Source organism: Rhinopithecus roxellana, chromosome 8 (assembly GCF_007565055.1).
Source record: "Rhinopithecus roxellana isolate Shanxi Qingling chromosome 8, ASM756505v1, whole genome shotgun sequence".
NCBI classification, from domain to species: domain Eukaryota; kingdom Metazoa; phylum Chordata; class Mammalia; order Primates; family Cercopithecidae; genus Rhinopithecus; species Rhinopithecus roxellana.
The window spans coordinates 96,108,801-96,124,068 of NC_044556.1; the positions used below are offsets into that span (position 1 = coordinate 96,108,801).

Consider the following 15,268-nt stretch of genomic DNA (forward strand, 5'->3'; position numbering starts at 1 on the left):
CTTCTCAAAGAGGGAGAGATGGAACACACAAATCATATGACGTAAATTTGATAAAATAGTCTTCAGTAGGGAGCAGCAATTAGCAACCTTCATCAGAAGAGTTGTACCCAACTCTTGTTGCCAGAAATAGTCATCTGAAAGGTGGCGCTTCCTCAGGACCACGTTTTTCTAACTGTGACGATGAGAACATTGGCCTTGATAGTTCTGGTCCTTTCTGAGACTACAATTCTGCAATTCCAGCAGTGGCACAAAGCAATTTTTTTGGTACTCTAACAACATTAGGGTCTCAGAGAGGGACCTCCTGTGTTACATGTGAAGATGCATAAACCACAGCACTGTCACGAGCAGTTCTGGTGCAGGATTTTCTCACAGGTGGATTCCCTGGCTTCTTGCCCCGTCGACATTCTCACTTGCAAAGGCTTCTGAAGGTGGCCTCTCCAGCAATGCCAAGGGCACTAGAGGGCCCAGGGGGCCTGAGTGCTGGGCTGTGAAGGAGGTGGCAAAGTAGGCTCATCACAGGCATGCACCCCTTAACAAGCTGGCAGAGGAACCACAGACACTTAGATGATTTCTTCATTCTTTTTTCAATATTCCTGAAAATATACATTCACAACAGTCACATGGTAAAAGTTGTCAATGGAATGAAACCATTTTTCCTGTGCAATTTGCAGCTAATTTTTTTTTCTGTGATGTACGATTTTATTTTATGAATGGATTTTATCCTCCTTTAAATTATTGATGGAAAAGGCCAAGATTTTTCCAGTACTGGGGTGGTGCCGATGGAGATCTGTATGAAACTGTGGGTCTGGGTGTGATCTTGGACACCTGAATCCCCGTTGGCACTGAGTGCTGTTCTAACATTCTACCCTGCATGTTTTTAATTCTTCCCCCTGAGGGATTTGTTCATTTTGCATACTGATTAGTTTACAGCAGCGATGCTAATTTGCAGTGACATTAGGGATTACACATTGAGAATTATTGAATGTAAAGGGGACAACATTGCAGAACGGAGGGGAAGCCTGACTCAGAGGACAGAAGATTTGAAAGACGGAAGCCTGTCTCTTGCTTCATTGCTGAGCTACAGTGTGTCCTGGGGCCATCACTCAGCTGTCTGTGGATCCCTTTCTCTACCTGGAGTAAGAATCTGAGAGACAGAGAGAGGAGTTTCGGTTAATCACAGGGGATTTTCTTATGGATTAAGTAATTAATGTGATTAATGATAATATAGAGAATTCCCAGTTACCACCTGTAGCTCCTCTGTAGCTAATTTTCAATTCTGTGTTGATTTCCTTCAATGACTCTCATCCTGACCCAGATGGTATCTATTTAGGAAATTCAAAAAACTCGTAATATTAGCATAAGCAGAGCAAATTGGGGAATAAATTAGTGCAAAGAAATGATCCAATGCAATAGAAAAGTGAATATAAACGACTTCTGGATTTTCTAGGACACAGACTCATTGAATCATTCAGTAAATATTTGCCAAGCCCCTACTTAACGCTGGGCATTGGGGTCTTCACCATGAGATGAGCTCAATCCCTTCCCTCCAGGTTCACAGTCAGGAACGAGGAACTGTGCAAACAGGCTGAGCCTCTGGAGCCCAGAAGAGGAAGTGTGTTTCGTTCCCACAGACATCAGTAGCTGATGGTCGTAGGATGGTTTTGTTCCAGACATTTCTTCTGACACATGTAAAGATCCTCAGACACATTTTATCTGTTTTTCTTTCTCTCTTCTTTTCTTTCTTTCTTCTTTCCTTTCTTTTTTTCTCCCTTCCTTTCTTTCTTTCTTTCTTTCTTTCTTTCTTTCTTTCTTTCTTTCTGTTTCTTCCTTCCTTTTCTTTCTCTCTCTCTCTTTCTTTCTTTCCCTCCCTCCTCCCTCCCTCCCTCCCTCTTTCTTTTTTTCTCTTTCTCTCTTTCTCTCTTCCTTTCTTCCTTTCTTCCTTCTTCTTTTCTTTCTTTCTTTCTTCTTCTTTCTTGCTTTCTTTCTTTCTTTCTTCTTTCTTCTTTCCTTTCTTTCTTCTTCCCTTCTTTCTTTCTTTCTTTCTTTCTTTCTTCTTTCTTTTTTTCTTTCTTTCTTTCTTTCTTTCTTTCCCTTCCTTCCTTCCTTCCTTCCTCCTCCTTCGCCTTCCTTCCTTCCTTTCTTTCTTTCTTTCTTCCTTCCCTTCCCTTCCTTCCTTTCCCCTCCCCTCCCCTCCCCTCCCTCCCCTCCCCTCCCTTCCCCTCCCCTCCCCTCCCTTCCCTTCCTTCTCCTTCTCCTTCCTCCCCCCTCCCTCCCTCCCTCCCTTCCCTTCCTTCCTCCCTTCCTTCCTTCCTTCCTCCTTCCTTCCTTCCTTCCTTCCTTCCTTCCCTCCTTCCCTCCTTTCCTTTCTTTCCTTTCTTTCTTGGTATTGATTGCCCAGTTGCCTAGGCTGGTGTGCAGCAGCATGATCATAGCTCACTGCAGCCTCTAACTCCTGGACTCAAGTTATCCTGTCACTTGAGCCTCCTGAGTAGCTAGGACTACAAGCACTTGCCACCGTGCCTAATTTTTAATTTTTTTGTAGAGATAAGGTCTCACTGTCTTGCCCAGGCTGGACTAGAACTCCTCGGCTGAAGTGATTCTCCTGCCTCTGCCTCCCAAAGTGCTGGGATTATAGGCTTATGCTACCATGCCTGGCCCACATTTTTCATCTTTCTTACTCTGTATAGAAAGTGGGTGCTTTGGACATGAGTACAGTGTTCATTTTCCTGATGCAAACATTGAGATGCTGGGGAGATCAACAGCAAGCTTCTTGAGGATGGAGGTGTTCTGTCTCCATCCCCAAACAGCCCCAGTGTGAGGGTGGGGTCTGTATACAGTAGATGCTCAGTGGTCATTTGTCAGATCAATGTGTTCCCCATAGTTTACTCCATAGGGAAGCCATTCTTGTTATCCACATCACTGTCGTTCTCATTTTAAAAACAAGGTAAGGTTCAGAGAGATTAGGTAAGTCCAGTGACACAGCGTGACTTAGAGACCCAAAGGGTGGCCTCTAACTCCATATGCTGTGCACTGTCTGCGTCGCACTGCCCTGCTGGTAGCCAGCAAGAGGACTCAAATAATGGGTGTGTGTGGATGTGACTGGAAGACAGGGGAGATGGAAGTTCCTGGGCTTGCTGAGAACCTAATGGCGTGTGATATCTGGAAAAGAGCAGGAACCTGGGACTCAGCCTGATCCGCATTGACTCCTAAACTCTGCTTCCTGCTGTCTACGTGGCCATGGGCTAGACCCGGACCCCCCGTGACTCAGTTTCCTCATCAGCAAAACTGGCATAATAGCATCTTCATCTTAGTTCTGTAATGAGAAGCGAATGTGATCAAAAGATGACGTCTGGTGTGCAGTATGTTCTCGATTCATAGTAGTTTATTTTATTATTATCAGTTTAAACATTTTTGTTGCTACTGCTGTTATTTGCCTTTAAGCACATAAAACAAAGAATAGATTTCTAAATTGCATCGTATGTTACAATAAGTGACCTTTAAGATTATTCAGAGAATCTGATCTTTTTGGTAGACACAGGAACAAAAGCAAGGTTCCTTTTTCTGTAACTGCTGTTTTCTAACTTCGAAAAGATGAGGTGACATATTTCCTAGTATTGTTTTTAAAAATATGAAGCCTGCTTCATTGCACCATGGTCGGTTGGTTCACTTGTTTTATAAGTGTCAAGTTAAGATTCAGCAAGGGGGAAGAGTCTCCCCCAGCTTTAAAGTCTACCGCCATTGGTCCATGCCTTGCATTGCCCATTTCTTCATTGCCTTGTAATTTTTCTGTTAATGCATTTGTCTCTCCTGCTCCACGGAAGAACCGAGATCTGTTTACCATTGTATCCTCAGAGCCAAGCGCAATCCATAGTACATACCAGGCGAGCTCAGTAATGTTTTCTCTTTTTCTGAATGAATGAATGAAATGGGGTAGGAGTAAAAGGAGACAAACATAGCACAACATATATTAGGATCAGTTACTCATTTTCTTTTCTAAGAAATGCGGAGGCAGTGCGACCCTGTGTTAATATATAAATAAGAACATGCAGCTTCACGCTTCTCCTCACTGAGCCCTGAAATAAGTACAAAGGTGGCAGACAAGATCTAGCTGTGTGGGAGATTCCGTAGAAGGAGGGGATAGGTTTAATTTGGCCTTTTTGGATGCTGAGTTTATGCCTCCAAGTGTCAGAAGCTACAGATATCTGCTCCTCTGCAAGGGAAGGTGACCTTGAAGGTGATGTTATTGATGAGCTTTATTTAAAACACAGGCATGTTCAGGAGTTACAAGACTAATTGGGTGTATTAAAATATTTAAATCAAAAGTGCAGCTACTTAGTTCATGTTGGCAAACATTTTATGTTACGGTTGTAAAAATGATACATGCTCACTATAGAAACTTTAGAAAGATCAATGGAAAGAAGTGATTCCACCACCCAGAAATAGGAGCTGATAGCATTTTGGTGAATATTTTTCTTTTATTTTATATACATGTTATTAATATTTTTACAATGGTTCATTTTATACTTTTTGCCATAAAACCTGCTTTAGAGAAAACAGCAATAAATAGTGAACATTTTCCAGACCAATATATCTTCTTGTGTGACCTAATTTTAGTGGCTGCTTAGCATTGCTAAGAGGTCCTGATGCTGGGGCATGTCTTGGGCTACTAAGAAAACACCTGATTTTTGTAGCTAATCTTTATGTCAAACTATGATTATTTACAGGCAATCAATACTTAGATGTGGGAATGTAGAATCCCAAGTTATATTTAATTTTAAGTGTCATTCTTATTCCCTACTCTCACCAAAGACTTATCGTTTGGGAAAGCATTTGACAGGCCAGTTTGTTAGGTGAAAGATGATGTTTTATGTTGTTTGGATTTTAATTTAAAACTATCTTTGGAGGCTGGGTGTGGTGGCTCATGGCTGTAATCCCAGCACTTTGGGAGGCTGAGGTGGGCGGATCACGAGGTCAGGAGATCGAGACCATCCTGGCCAACAAGGTGAAACCTTGTCTCTACTGAAAATACAAAAATTAGCTGGGTGTAGCGGTACATGCCTGTAGTCCCAGCTACTTGGGAGGCTGATGCAGGAGAATTGCTTGAACCTGGGAGGCAGAGGTTGCAGTGAGCCAAGATCATGCCACTGAACTCCAGCCTGGGCAACAGAGCTAGATTCTATCCCCCCCTCCACACACACAAAATCTTTGGATGGTAATCATTTTCCTTAATACTTTGCAATTCATTTTTTGTGTTTTGTTTTGCTTCATTTATTTCTGAGGTGGGGGATCTTGCTATGTTGCCCAGGTTGGTCTCAAATTCCTAGGCTCAAGCAGTTCTCTGCCTCAGCCTCCCAGGTAGCTGGAACTACAGGTGTGCATCACCACGCTCAGCCGTATTCCATTTTTTTGGAATTTCTGGTTGGTGCACTTGTCTTTTCCTTCATAATTTGATGGAACTTTTTAAAATTAGTAGTATTAACCCTTTTTCTGCCATATGTGTAGCAATATATTTTTCCCAACCTGTCATTTGCCTTTTAGTTTTAGTTGGTGGTGTTTTCTTAGACATAGCTTCCTTGGATTGTTGACGTAGTTTTGCTTAGGGTAAATTGTTTTTCTGCCCATCTGCATTCCACTGGAAATGGAATGTTTTAAGGATGAATTTGTTATTTGGTGACAAATACCACCAAGTGTCCTGTAAAGACAGCTCACCAATGTAAGGCCCAAGCCTGTGCCACATTTGCACCAGCATCACTGTTACCAAATATGTCAACTCTGGCAAGGATAAGAGAAGGCGCCTAACAGATTTTAAGTGGTTTTGAGAGTCTTTCAGCAAATCTTTTCTGAGAAGCTCACACCCAAGCATCTGCAAATCAGTCACCCCTCCTTTTAATCTCCATCAGGTTCAGCTCTGGAATTTGCTCCTGTTTGGATAATCCAAGGCAGTGCTATCCAATAAAATCTAGTGTGAGCCATATACACAATTTTAAATGATCTAGTAGCCACATTAAAAAAGATTAAGGGTCAGGCGCGATGGCTCACACCTGTAATCCTAGCACTTTGGGAGGACGAGGAGGGAGGATCACTTGAGGTCAGGAATTCGAGAGCAGCCTTGCCAATATGGTGAAACCCTGTCTCTACTAAAAATACAAAAATTAGCTGGGCATGGTGGCACATGCCTATAGTACCAGCTACTCAGGAGGCTGAGGCAGGAGAATTGCCTGAACCCAGGAAGCTGAGGTTACAGTGAGCCAAGATTGCGCCACTGCACTCCAGCCTGGGTGTCGCAGTGAGGCACTCTTTAAAAAAAAAAAAAAAAAAAAAAAGGATTAAGAAGAAAGTTAATCAAGTGAAAATTTGAAAATTTCAGGAATTAGATGAAATGCTACCAGGAGCTCAGATGCATTTTCTAGAACTCTTGGCCTAATTTTATTAAGTTCAACTCTGTGATAAATGCTGGGAATTAAAAAAAAAAAATGTGATGTGGGCTCTGCAAGAAGTGTATTTCTATGTGATTAAAGCTGATTGCGGGAGAAAATCTTCTGAAACCCTCAGTGACAGCCTTCTCATTGACTAGTGACTCAAACATTAGTGCAAAGTGGAAGATTCTAAATGAGCAGAGGAAGGGTGGATGCCGTAAAGGCAGGGGAACTGGTGAATTTCAGAAATAGTGAGTGTGAATTCAACACTCCTAATCATTTGAATAAAGATCTTGTTATATTTCCCCCAAATGAATAAGAAACAGGTGAAATTAATTTTAACAATACATTTAATTCAATTCAATATATCCAAAATATTATCTCAACATGTAATGAACTTTAAAATATTACTAATGAGTTATTTTGTGCTCTTTATTTTCATACTAAGTCCTTAAAATCTGGTGTGTGTTTTACACTTTCAGCACATTTTAATTTGGGCTAACCATGTGTCACATGTGGCCACGGGCTACCTTATGGGACAGTGCAGGTCCCATAATAGTATTCTGACTAAGGGGAAAAATAAAAAATCCCAAGAGATTGTAATTAAGGTAGAAACTTACATTTAGGAGCTCATCCTAAAAGCAGGTAAGTACCCTCCTAAGTATGAGAACAGATGGGGACCACTTGGTGGAGTTTCTTACTCTTAAAATACTTGTCAACATGAGGATTTCAGCTTCCCCAAACCTGTACCAATAGGTCTGTGTTATTTTAAGGGCCAGTGGAGATGACACCCATGCCTCACTCAGAACGGAGCCGAGGCTGTTGGAACGCACTGCTCAGGACAGCTTGCACGTGTCCATCACAAGACGAGACTGGCTTCTTCAGGAAAAGCAGCAGCTACAGGTGAGCAGGTGAAAGATCTTCAAGAAATATCATGGCATTTTTCTTTTCATTGAGACAGGGTCTTGCTCTGTTGCCCGGATTGGAGGGCAGTGGCACAATCATAGCTCATTGCAGCCTTCAGCTCCTGGGTGATTCTCCCATCTCAGCCTCCCAAGTAGCTGGGACTACAGGCGTGACCCCCATGTCTGGCTAAATTTTTAAATTTTTAGTAGATATCAGGTCTTAGTATGTTGCTCAGGCTGCTCTTGAACTCCTGGGCTCAAACAGTCCTCCTGCCTCAGTTTCCCGAAGTTTTGGGATTACAGGCATGAGCCACCATGCCCAGCCGGCATTTTTCTTATCCATTTAAGCCAAAGGCAGCCAAGTGGGTCTCACTTTCCTTGAGTGTAGCAATTAGAGCCTTGGCTGTCAAGCTGGGGAGTACAAAAAGGAGAGATGGTGGGAATGACTAGAGGGCTTGTAGGAATCTCATTACAAATGAGGGTTGAAAGCTCAGCAGCGTTTGTGCCTGGTTTTGATATTCCTCATTACCTTTTGAATATGCTTTTCTTGTCTGCCAGGCCAATTTGCCACTTCTTATCATTTTGACCTTTAGAAGCTTCCTTTGAAAGGCAGAAAGACATCTGTGCTGTGAAAATCCTTTATGGAAATTCCTATCATGGTAGTCTATGAGCTGAAGTTGTTAAGAGACAGAGTTGTAAGTCCGGACTGAGCAAGGCAGGCACATCTGGAATGATTAGCCGACTGCGTGGAAGCCCAAAGTTGGCCCAGAACAGAGGATGCAAGCTGGCTAAGAATCATCGAGAGGCTACAAATCTGGGTGCAGCACCGAGTTAAAGCCAGAGCTCTGGAAGTTGACAGGGCACCCGAGAGGCAGGGAATCTTGAAACAGGGTCCGTGCCTGCTTGAGCCTGGAGTTGTGAAGCATGAGTGGGGAGCAAGGAGGACGCATTGATTGGAAGCTACGTGACTTCATGGGAAGAGCATAGGTCTTCAACACTCAAGTTCAAATCCTGGCTTAGGCTGGAGGCTTCCCCTCTCTGCTCTGGCCATCGAATATTTTTGTTATCTGAATTTGCCCCATCCAGGTCACTTCAAGGGTAAGGAGGCAAAGGGAGGAAAAAGTCAGGGCAATTTATTTGAAACCATTTCCTCCATTAACTGAGCACTTACGTAGTCAATGTGTTATACTGTTTGGATAGCTGAAAATGTGAAATCTGGTTTTTCATTTTTAATAACATTTGCCAATTAAAGGTCTACACAATTCCTGAGAAAGTCAGAGTGTAGAGAAAATAATTTTAGCCCTGGGCACTTAGTGTTTGAAGCACTCTGGGAAAGGTACTTGAATATTCATTTATTCAACAGATATTTATTGAGGGTTCACTGAGTGCCAGATACTGTTTGAAATGCTTGAGATTCCTGGGGAGCTTTTGATCTACTAGGGGTGAGAATGGGGAGATAGACAATAAGTGATAAACATAATAAAACCTCTATTAGATAACCGGTATGTTGTAGGGTGATAAGAGCTTCCCAGAGTAGACTAGGATGATGTGGAGGATGGAGTCTACTCATTGAGAAGTGAGATTGGACCCAACAGTTGAAAGAGGAGAGGGAGTAGGCCTTGCAGAAATTTCTGCAAGAGGATCCTGCAGGGGGATACCAAGATGAAGCCCTAGAGTGGGAGGGGGCCTCATGTGTTCAGAGGGCAGCTGGAGGCCCATGTGGCTGGAGCAGTGTAAATTAGGGGGAGGATTTGGGGAGGAAGTCAGAGATAAAGGGGCCTTGTAAGGATTTGAAATTTTCTCAGATTGCAACAGGGAACCATTGGATGCCTTCATTTAGGGAGAATTTTTTGCCTGTATAATGGTGTTCAGCTGCAGTCAGAGTGTTGTTTTTAGGAACATCTAGAAAGTTTAAAGTAAACAATGCTAAATGTAATTGATCTGACCACATTGTAAATAATTTGACCCTGTATTAGGAATAGGATGTAAGACAATATGGAAAACAGTATGCAGCTTCCTTGAAAGATTAAAAATTGATTTACTGTGTGGTCCAGCCACCCCCGCTTCTGGGTATATATATATCGCTCTCTCTCAAAAGAAATTGAATGCATAGACTCAAAGAGATGTTTATACACCCATAGACTCATAGTAGCATTATTCACAATAGCCAAAAGCTGATAACAACTCAAGTTCTCATCAACAGATAAATGATAAACAAAATGTGTATGTACATGTAATGGGATATTACTCAGTCTTGAAAAGAAATTCTGGCACATGCTACAGCATGGTTGAACCTTGAGGACATTATGCTAAGTGAAATACGCTGGTCGCAAAAGGATAATGCTGTATGATTCCACTTGTATGAGTTACCTAGAGAAGTCAAATTCATAGAGAAAATAGAATGGTGATTCCCAGGGACTTGGAGGAAGAGAGAATGGGGAATTAGTTTTCAATGGGTACAGAGTCTCAGTTTTACAAGATGAAAAGAGTTCTGTGGATGGATGGCAGTGATGGTTGTACAACAATGTGAATGTGCTTAATGCCAGTGAACTCTACACTTAAAAATGCTCAAGATGGTGAAGTTTATGCTACATGTGTTTAACTAGTTAAAAAAAAAAACAACTAAAAGAAAAAGAAAAGAATAGAGTAGAGGAAGTCAAAGGTGGAAGTAGAGAGGTTAGTTGAGAGACTTTGTCAGTAAGACTGTAATCTTGGAGCAATTGGGGACACGGAGGCTTTACTTTTTTCTTAGAATGTCTTGGTAGTAGACATTCTTTAGTAACTCCCAATTCTTCTCCCCACTCCCATACTTGAAGTGGGTTCAGGAGGTAGAAGTTGCAGGTGATGCACCTTGGGGCTGAGAGAATGTGAATAAGAGGTTGGGAGACACCCAGGATTAGAGTTGCGCTCTTATCAGCATAAAACTTGGGAGTATGTGAATTAAGAGTCTTATTTTTGATTCAGAATCATATGGGCAGTGAGGTGATGATCTGCTATAACACTGTGCACACGATGGGCGTTCATTACTTGCTGCTTGTTTAGTTAATTGACCTTAATGTTAAATGATATTTTATGGCTTCTTTGGATTTCAGTTTGCTATATTTGCAGAAATTACATTTTTTATATTGTCATGAACTTTAGGCTGCATGGCACCATCTGCAGCATCTCATTCCTCTCTCAGCCCTGTAGACTTAAGAAACCATTTTTTTACCTTTCTCTTTACTTTGAATTCTTGTGTTTGGGGACAGACTAACAACGGGTCGCTTGCATTTCTTGTTTCGGTCTGTGGCTGGGGTTACCTGCTTAGCTCAGACCTCAGGTGCGTAAGGCTCCCTGCCCTGTGTCCTAACTCGTCCATCTGAGATGAAGTAAGTCATTTATGTATCTGCTGGGTTCTTCCAAGTCAAATTCTTGGCTCACCCCCCATAGTTATTTAATGCTCGGGAGGGAATGTTTTCCTTATGCCAACTCATTAGAAATATAAAGCTGGCATGATTTTTCCAGTTCAGCAAACCTCCAAAAATCTGCCTGCTTCAGAAGGGGAGCTTCATGGTTCTTGTGCATATGGCCAATTCTCATTTAAACGAGTCATTATCCTCAGAGCAGTTTGCCGTGAGCAGGGTTAATTTATAAAATCTCGACTCCTCATTCTCTATAGAAAGAAATTGAAGCTCTCCAAGCAAGGATGTCGGTGCTGGAAGCCAAAGATCAACAGCTGAGAAGGGAAATAGAGGAGAAAGAGCAACAACTCTGGTGGCAGGGCTGCGACCTGACCCCACTGGTGGGCCGGCTATCCCTGGGTCAGCTGCAGGAGGTCAGGAAGGCCTTGCAGGACACCCTGGCCTCCGCTGGTCAGATTCCCTTCCATGCAGAGCCACCGGAAACCATAAGGAGGTACTGGTGATTTCCTAACTGATTTTGGGCCACTCACCTCATTGGAATGATTTTGTCTGATGACTTTCATCTCTAAACATTTCATTGGAATGACCTGTTCATTGGAATGATTTTGTTCATTGGAATGATTTTGTCTGATGACTTTCATCTCTAAACATTTCCCGAACAGTCTGTATTTTTCAGTGGAAGCACCATTAGTGTTTTGGGTGGGAAAATTCTTCACGGTGTGGGGCAGTCCTGAGCATTACAAGTTATTTCACCTCCTGGCCACTCAACCCACTAAATGCCAGCACTCCTCCCCATTCCAATATGCACCCTCTCCATTTCCAAACACCCTCCCCATTTCTAAACACCCTCAGGACACCCTGTCTCCCTTTGAGAACTGTTGGAGTTCAATGGGCTAAAGATCTCGATGCCAACTTTTGCTGAGGATGATCATCTGGAGAGGGGTGAACTATGCCTCTCACTAAGGGAGGAGGTGAACCACTGAGAGAGGGATACCCAGTGACAAAGTTTCCATCTGGAAGAATGGATTGTTATTGGCAGCTAAAATGCACTGGGTGCTTACCATGTACCAGGCACTGTTATAAGCTGACTATGAGTTACTTCTGTTGTTATATTCATTTTACAGGTGAGGAAAAAAAAGTTTAAGAAGGTTATACTTTGCCCAAAGTCCTAATTAATAAGAGAAAAACCTGATATTTACACTCCTGTTGATTAATTCTGAAACCTGGATCTGCAGAAGTGAAGCATTTGAAAGAAGCCAGTGTAGAGCCAGCTGGCTCAACAGGTCAGAGAGATTGCTTGATCCAGTATTTTTAACTAACTGGACGTGATCCTGTTAACCTAATTTTTGCTATGAAGTATTGGTTGTCTTTCAGAAAATGCTGACTTAGGGAGAATATCCAGTAGGTATATTCAGCCAAATGAACCCATCTTACATTCGTCAATAGCTACCTTTGTTGTTCATGAGAATAGGCTCTTCTTAGGCCAGATGGGGAGAGTCAGACAAATTGTGAAACAGGAAAACCTTGAAGTCTTATAAAGAGAAGTTGCAGAGACTAGTATTGTTACAAAACCTGGAGAAACAGATCACTCAACATCACGACTGTTATCATCATCTATAAGGATTTTTGTAGAGGCCAGATACAAACTGAGGGTGCCATCTGTTTGTCATTTACTCAACTTGCTAACATGCAATTGCAAAGGGAAAGATATGCTTTGTTTCGTGGACAAAGACCCACGAGCTTGAAAAGAAACTTTCTGATAGCACGTGGCCCTTTCTGGATGTGTCACTGGTGGAGACTTACGTGCTTGCATGGAGGCCATCATTTCTGACTGTGGCTTGTTGGGAACTCCCTGGCCAATGTCAGAGACAGGCTGGAAGTAGAGGGCATGTGCTGGGGTCAAGGACACCCAATGATTTTAGGTTTGGGTGTGATAATAGAAATCAAAGAAGCCATTTGAATTTTCCAATGTCTGTGTTCTGGATCAAATAACTTAGCAGGAGGAGATGAAGTGTTTCCATCCCAGAGACATCATAGACACTTTTTGTGTGGAGCCAACAAAAATGGTTTTCTTCCAGTGAACAAAAGGAGAATGCTTTTTAAGCACTGGAGAATCAGAAGCTCCACCGTATGGAAGCTGACAGAGCAGGGGTGCATGAAAGGACAGGAACCAATTAAAATATATGTTCATTTGAATTTCTTTCATCCCTGGGATTTCAACCCCTCTGCTTTAAAACAAGTTCCTTATTTTCTCCTGCAAGTCTTCCTTTGATGTGAGGGTCTTAGAAGTACCACTTTTACCCAATGAGCTTGGTTCTCCTCCCACATGAAACCCATGGTTCTTGTTCCACCCCCTGCTGACTGCACTCCCATTCTCAGTAATAGGATTGTGATGTGGGGGTGGGGGAGAGAGGAGAGGTTAAAGATGGGGGACACAGTGTCCAAGGTTTTCTGTGGATCACATCCCGCCATGTGGGGTGTGAGGTTCCATCTATTTATTTGGCGTAAATTGAGGAGAATGGTGATTTGCAGCTCATCTCTCTCTAGCACCATTAGCTCAGCCTCCCCTGGCTTCTTGTTGGTTTTATGTGTCGGGAAAACCAGGGGAGGGCAGCCTGTGACCTCATGTGGCATGCATATGGCTAACTGCAAAGTGAGGGAGGAATAATTATGGTAATAATCACGGTGATGACGTGGAGGGCTGCCTAGGACGCTTTCTAACGTTCTTTAGAAACGCTTGACTGGCTTGTATTCATCTGGGGTTGAGTCCTTCATTCCTCAGCTCCTGGGATTTTTCATGCTTCATGTAAAATGTGTTCTGGCAGCTCACGGACGAATTGTTGCTTGTTGTGCATTTGGAAGAAACATGTCACATCTTTTTACAAACCATTGGCACAAAGTGTGAAACAAACTCAACCCCTGGTTACAGGAGGGCTGGCTGGGCCCTGGTTACAGGAGGGCTGGCTGGGCCCTGGTTACAGGAGGGCTGGCTGGGCCCTGGTTACAGGACGGCTGGCTGGGCCTTGGTTGGAGAATCTGGGAGCCTTGCAGCAGGGCTGGGCTGGGGAGGCTGGTAGGTGGAGAGGAGCCAGGCCTTCTGTGGTGTCCATGCCCCCAACCACTAGCTAAACTGCCCAGGGCTCCCTGGCCAGGGGCAGTAATTATGCAGGGCGCTGCAGGCATCCTCATCACGCCTGTGCTCAGCTCCACACCATGCAGTCCCTGCTGATGTCAGGCCTCCTTGCAAGTGAGATTTGAAATAATGTAATTCACCAGCTCACAACTGAATGGGGAAAAAAAATCAGTAGTTCCTCTTTCCCCTCAGAAGCATATCATATTAGAGTGAGGAGACACTGAAACAACAAGGCCTGAATTGCAAAACTGATCCCGAATCTAGGATCATGGTAGAGATTCTCAAAGAGGGTTGCCTGGAGGCAGCTGTGTGGGAGAGATCCCATTAATGCTCTGGCCCCTGGGTTAGTGTGAGGCAGCCACCAAACTGCAATAATGCAGAGGCTGCAGAGAAAATCCCTGCAGCATATCAGCAGCCTCCAAGCTGCTTTTCCATTTGTGAAGATTGTTGTTCTTTAATCTCCACTTCTGGGCTTTGTCTTTCTCTCTCCTCTGTCTTTGCCTTCTACCTGATTGGTTTGCCAAGGCAATGGCTTTATTGGGACTGAGAGCATTAGAAATCATCTGGAGAAAGAGGAGAGCTTTGCATTTTTCCAGGAAACTCTGATTTTTTCCCCCTTTTTTTGGTAAGGACTTTTCTTTCTTTTTTAGAGATGGGGTTTCCCTCTGTCCCACAGGCTGGAGTGCAGCGGTATGATCATGGCTCATTACAGCCTTTTACTCCTGAGCTCAAGTGATCCTCCTGCCTCAGCCTTCCAAGTGCTAGGATTATAAGTGCATGTCGCCATGCCTGGCTAATTTTTTTATTTTTTGTAGAGATGGGGGGGGTCTTGCTGTGTTGCCAGGTTGGACTTGAACTCCTGGCCTCAAGTGATCTTTCTACCCCAGCCTCCTGGGTCACTGGGATTACAAGTTTTTTTTTTCCCCACTCCCACTTTTTAAGTAAAGTAGACATCTTGCTTTTCCCAGGAATTCATGAGGCAGATAAATATTTGCCAAGACAGCAAATGCAGTGAGACAGAAGTGTGTGAGCAATGCTGGCCAGATGGGTGCCTGGAGTGAGGCTTCCCTGCATAGGCGACATCTGCAGCGTTCAGGACCTCCCTGCAGGTTTGCCCTCTCCACTCAGATTTATCCTGTCTGTCCTTCTTAGTTAGTTTGGTGATGATACTCATACACTAATTTTAATATCTCTGTTATTTACAAACTGTCATACTTGCTTACAATAACCCTATAAAGTCTGTTGGGCAATATAATGTTTTTATGCCCATTTTGCAGATGAGGCTGCTGAGGGTCCAAGTTCACACAGCCGTAAAAGTGGTGCCCTCATGTCTTTGGCCAATTTTTAATGCAGAGGGAATCCAGAGATGGTTCACACTTATGGCCTGGGAGAGACCAGGCCTTGGACAGAGTG

At 43.3% G+C, this 15,268-nt stretch overlaps 1 protein-coding gene across 9 annotated transcripts in view; it reads left to right on the forward strand.

The window, feature by feature from the left end:
• Positions 1-15,268, forward strand: part of DISC1 (DISC1 scaffold protein) — a 411,890-nt gene that overhangs the window by 140,154 nt on the left and 256,468 nt on the right. For all 9 annotated transcript variants that reach the window (XR_004058726.1, XM_030935643.1, XM_030935645.1 and 6 more), the window contains exons 5-6: positions 7,190-7,319; positions 10,980-11,215. Coding sequence is in view for 8 of the 9 variants with exons in the window: in XM_030935643.1 (XP_030791503.1) it covers positions 7,190-7,319; positions 10,980-11,215 (366 nt within the window). In the remaining variant the exon portion in view is untranslated. The remainder of the gene's footprint in view (positions 1-7,189; positions 7,320-10,979; positions 11,216-15,268) is intronic.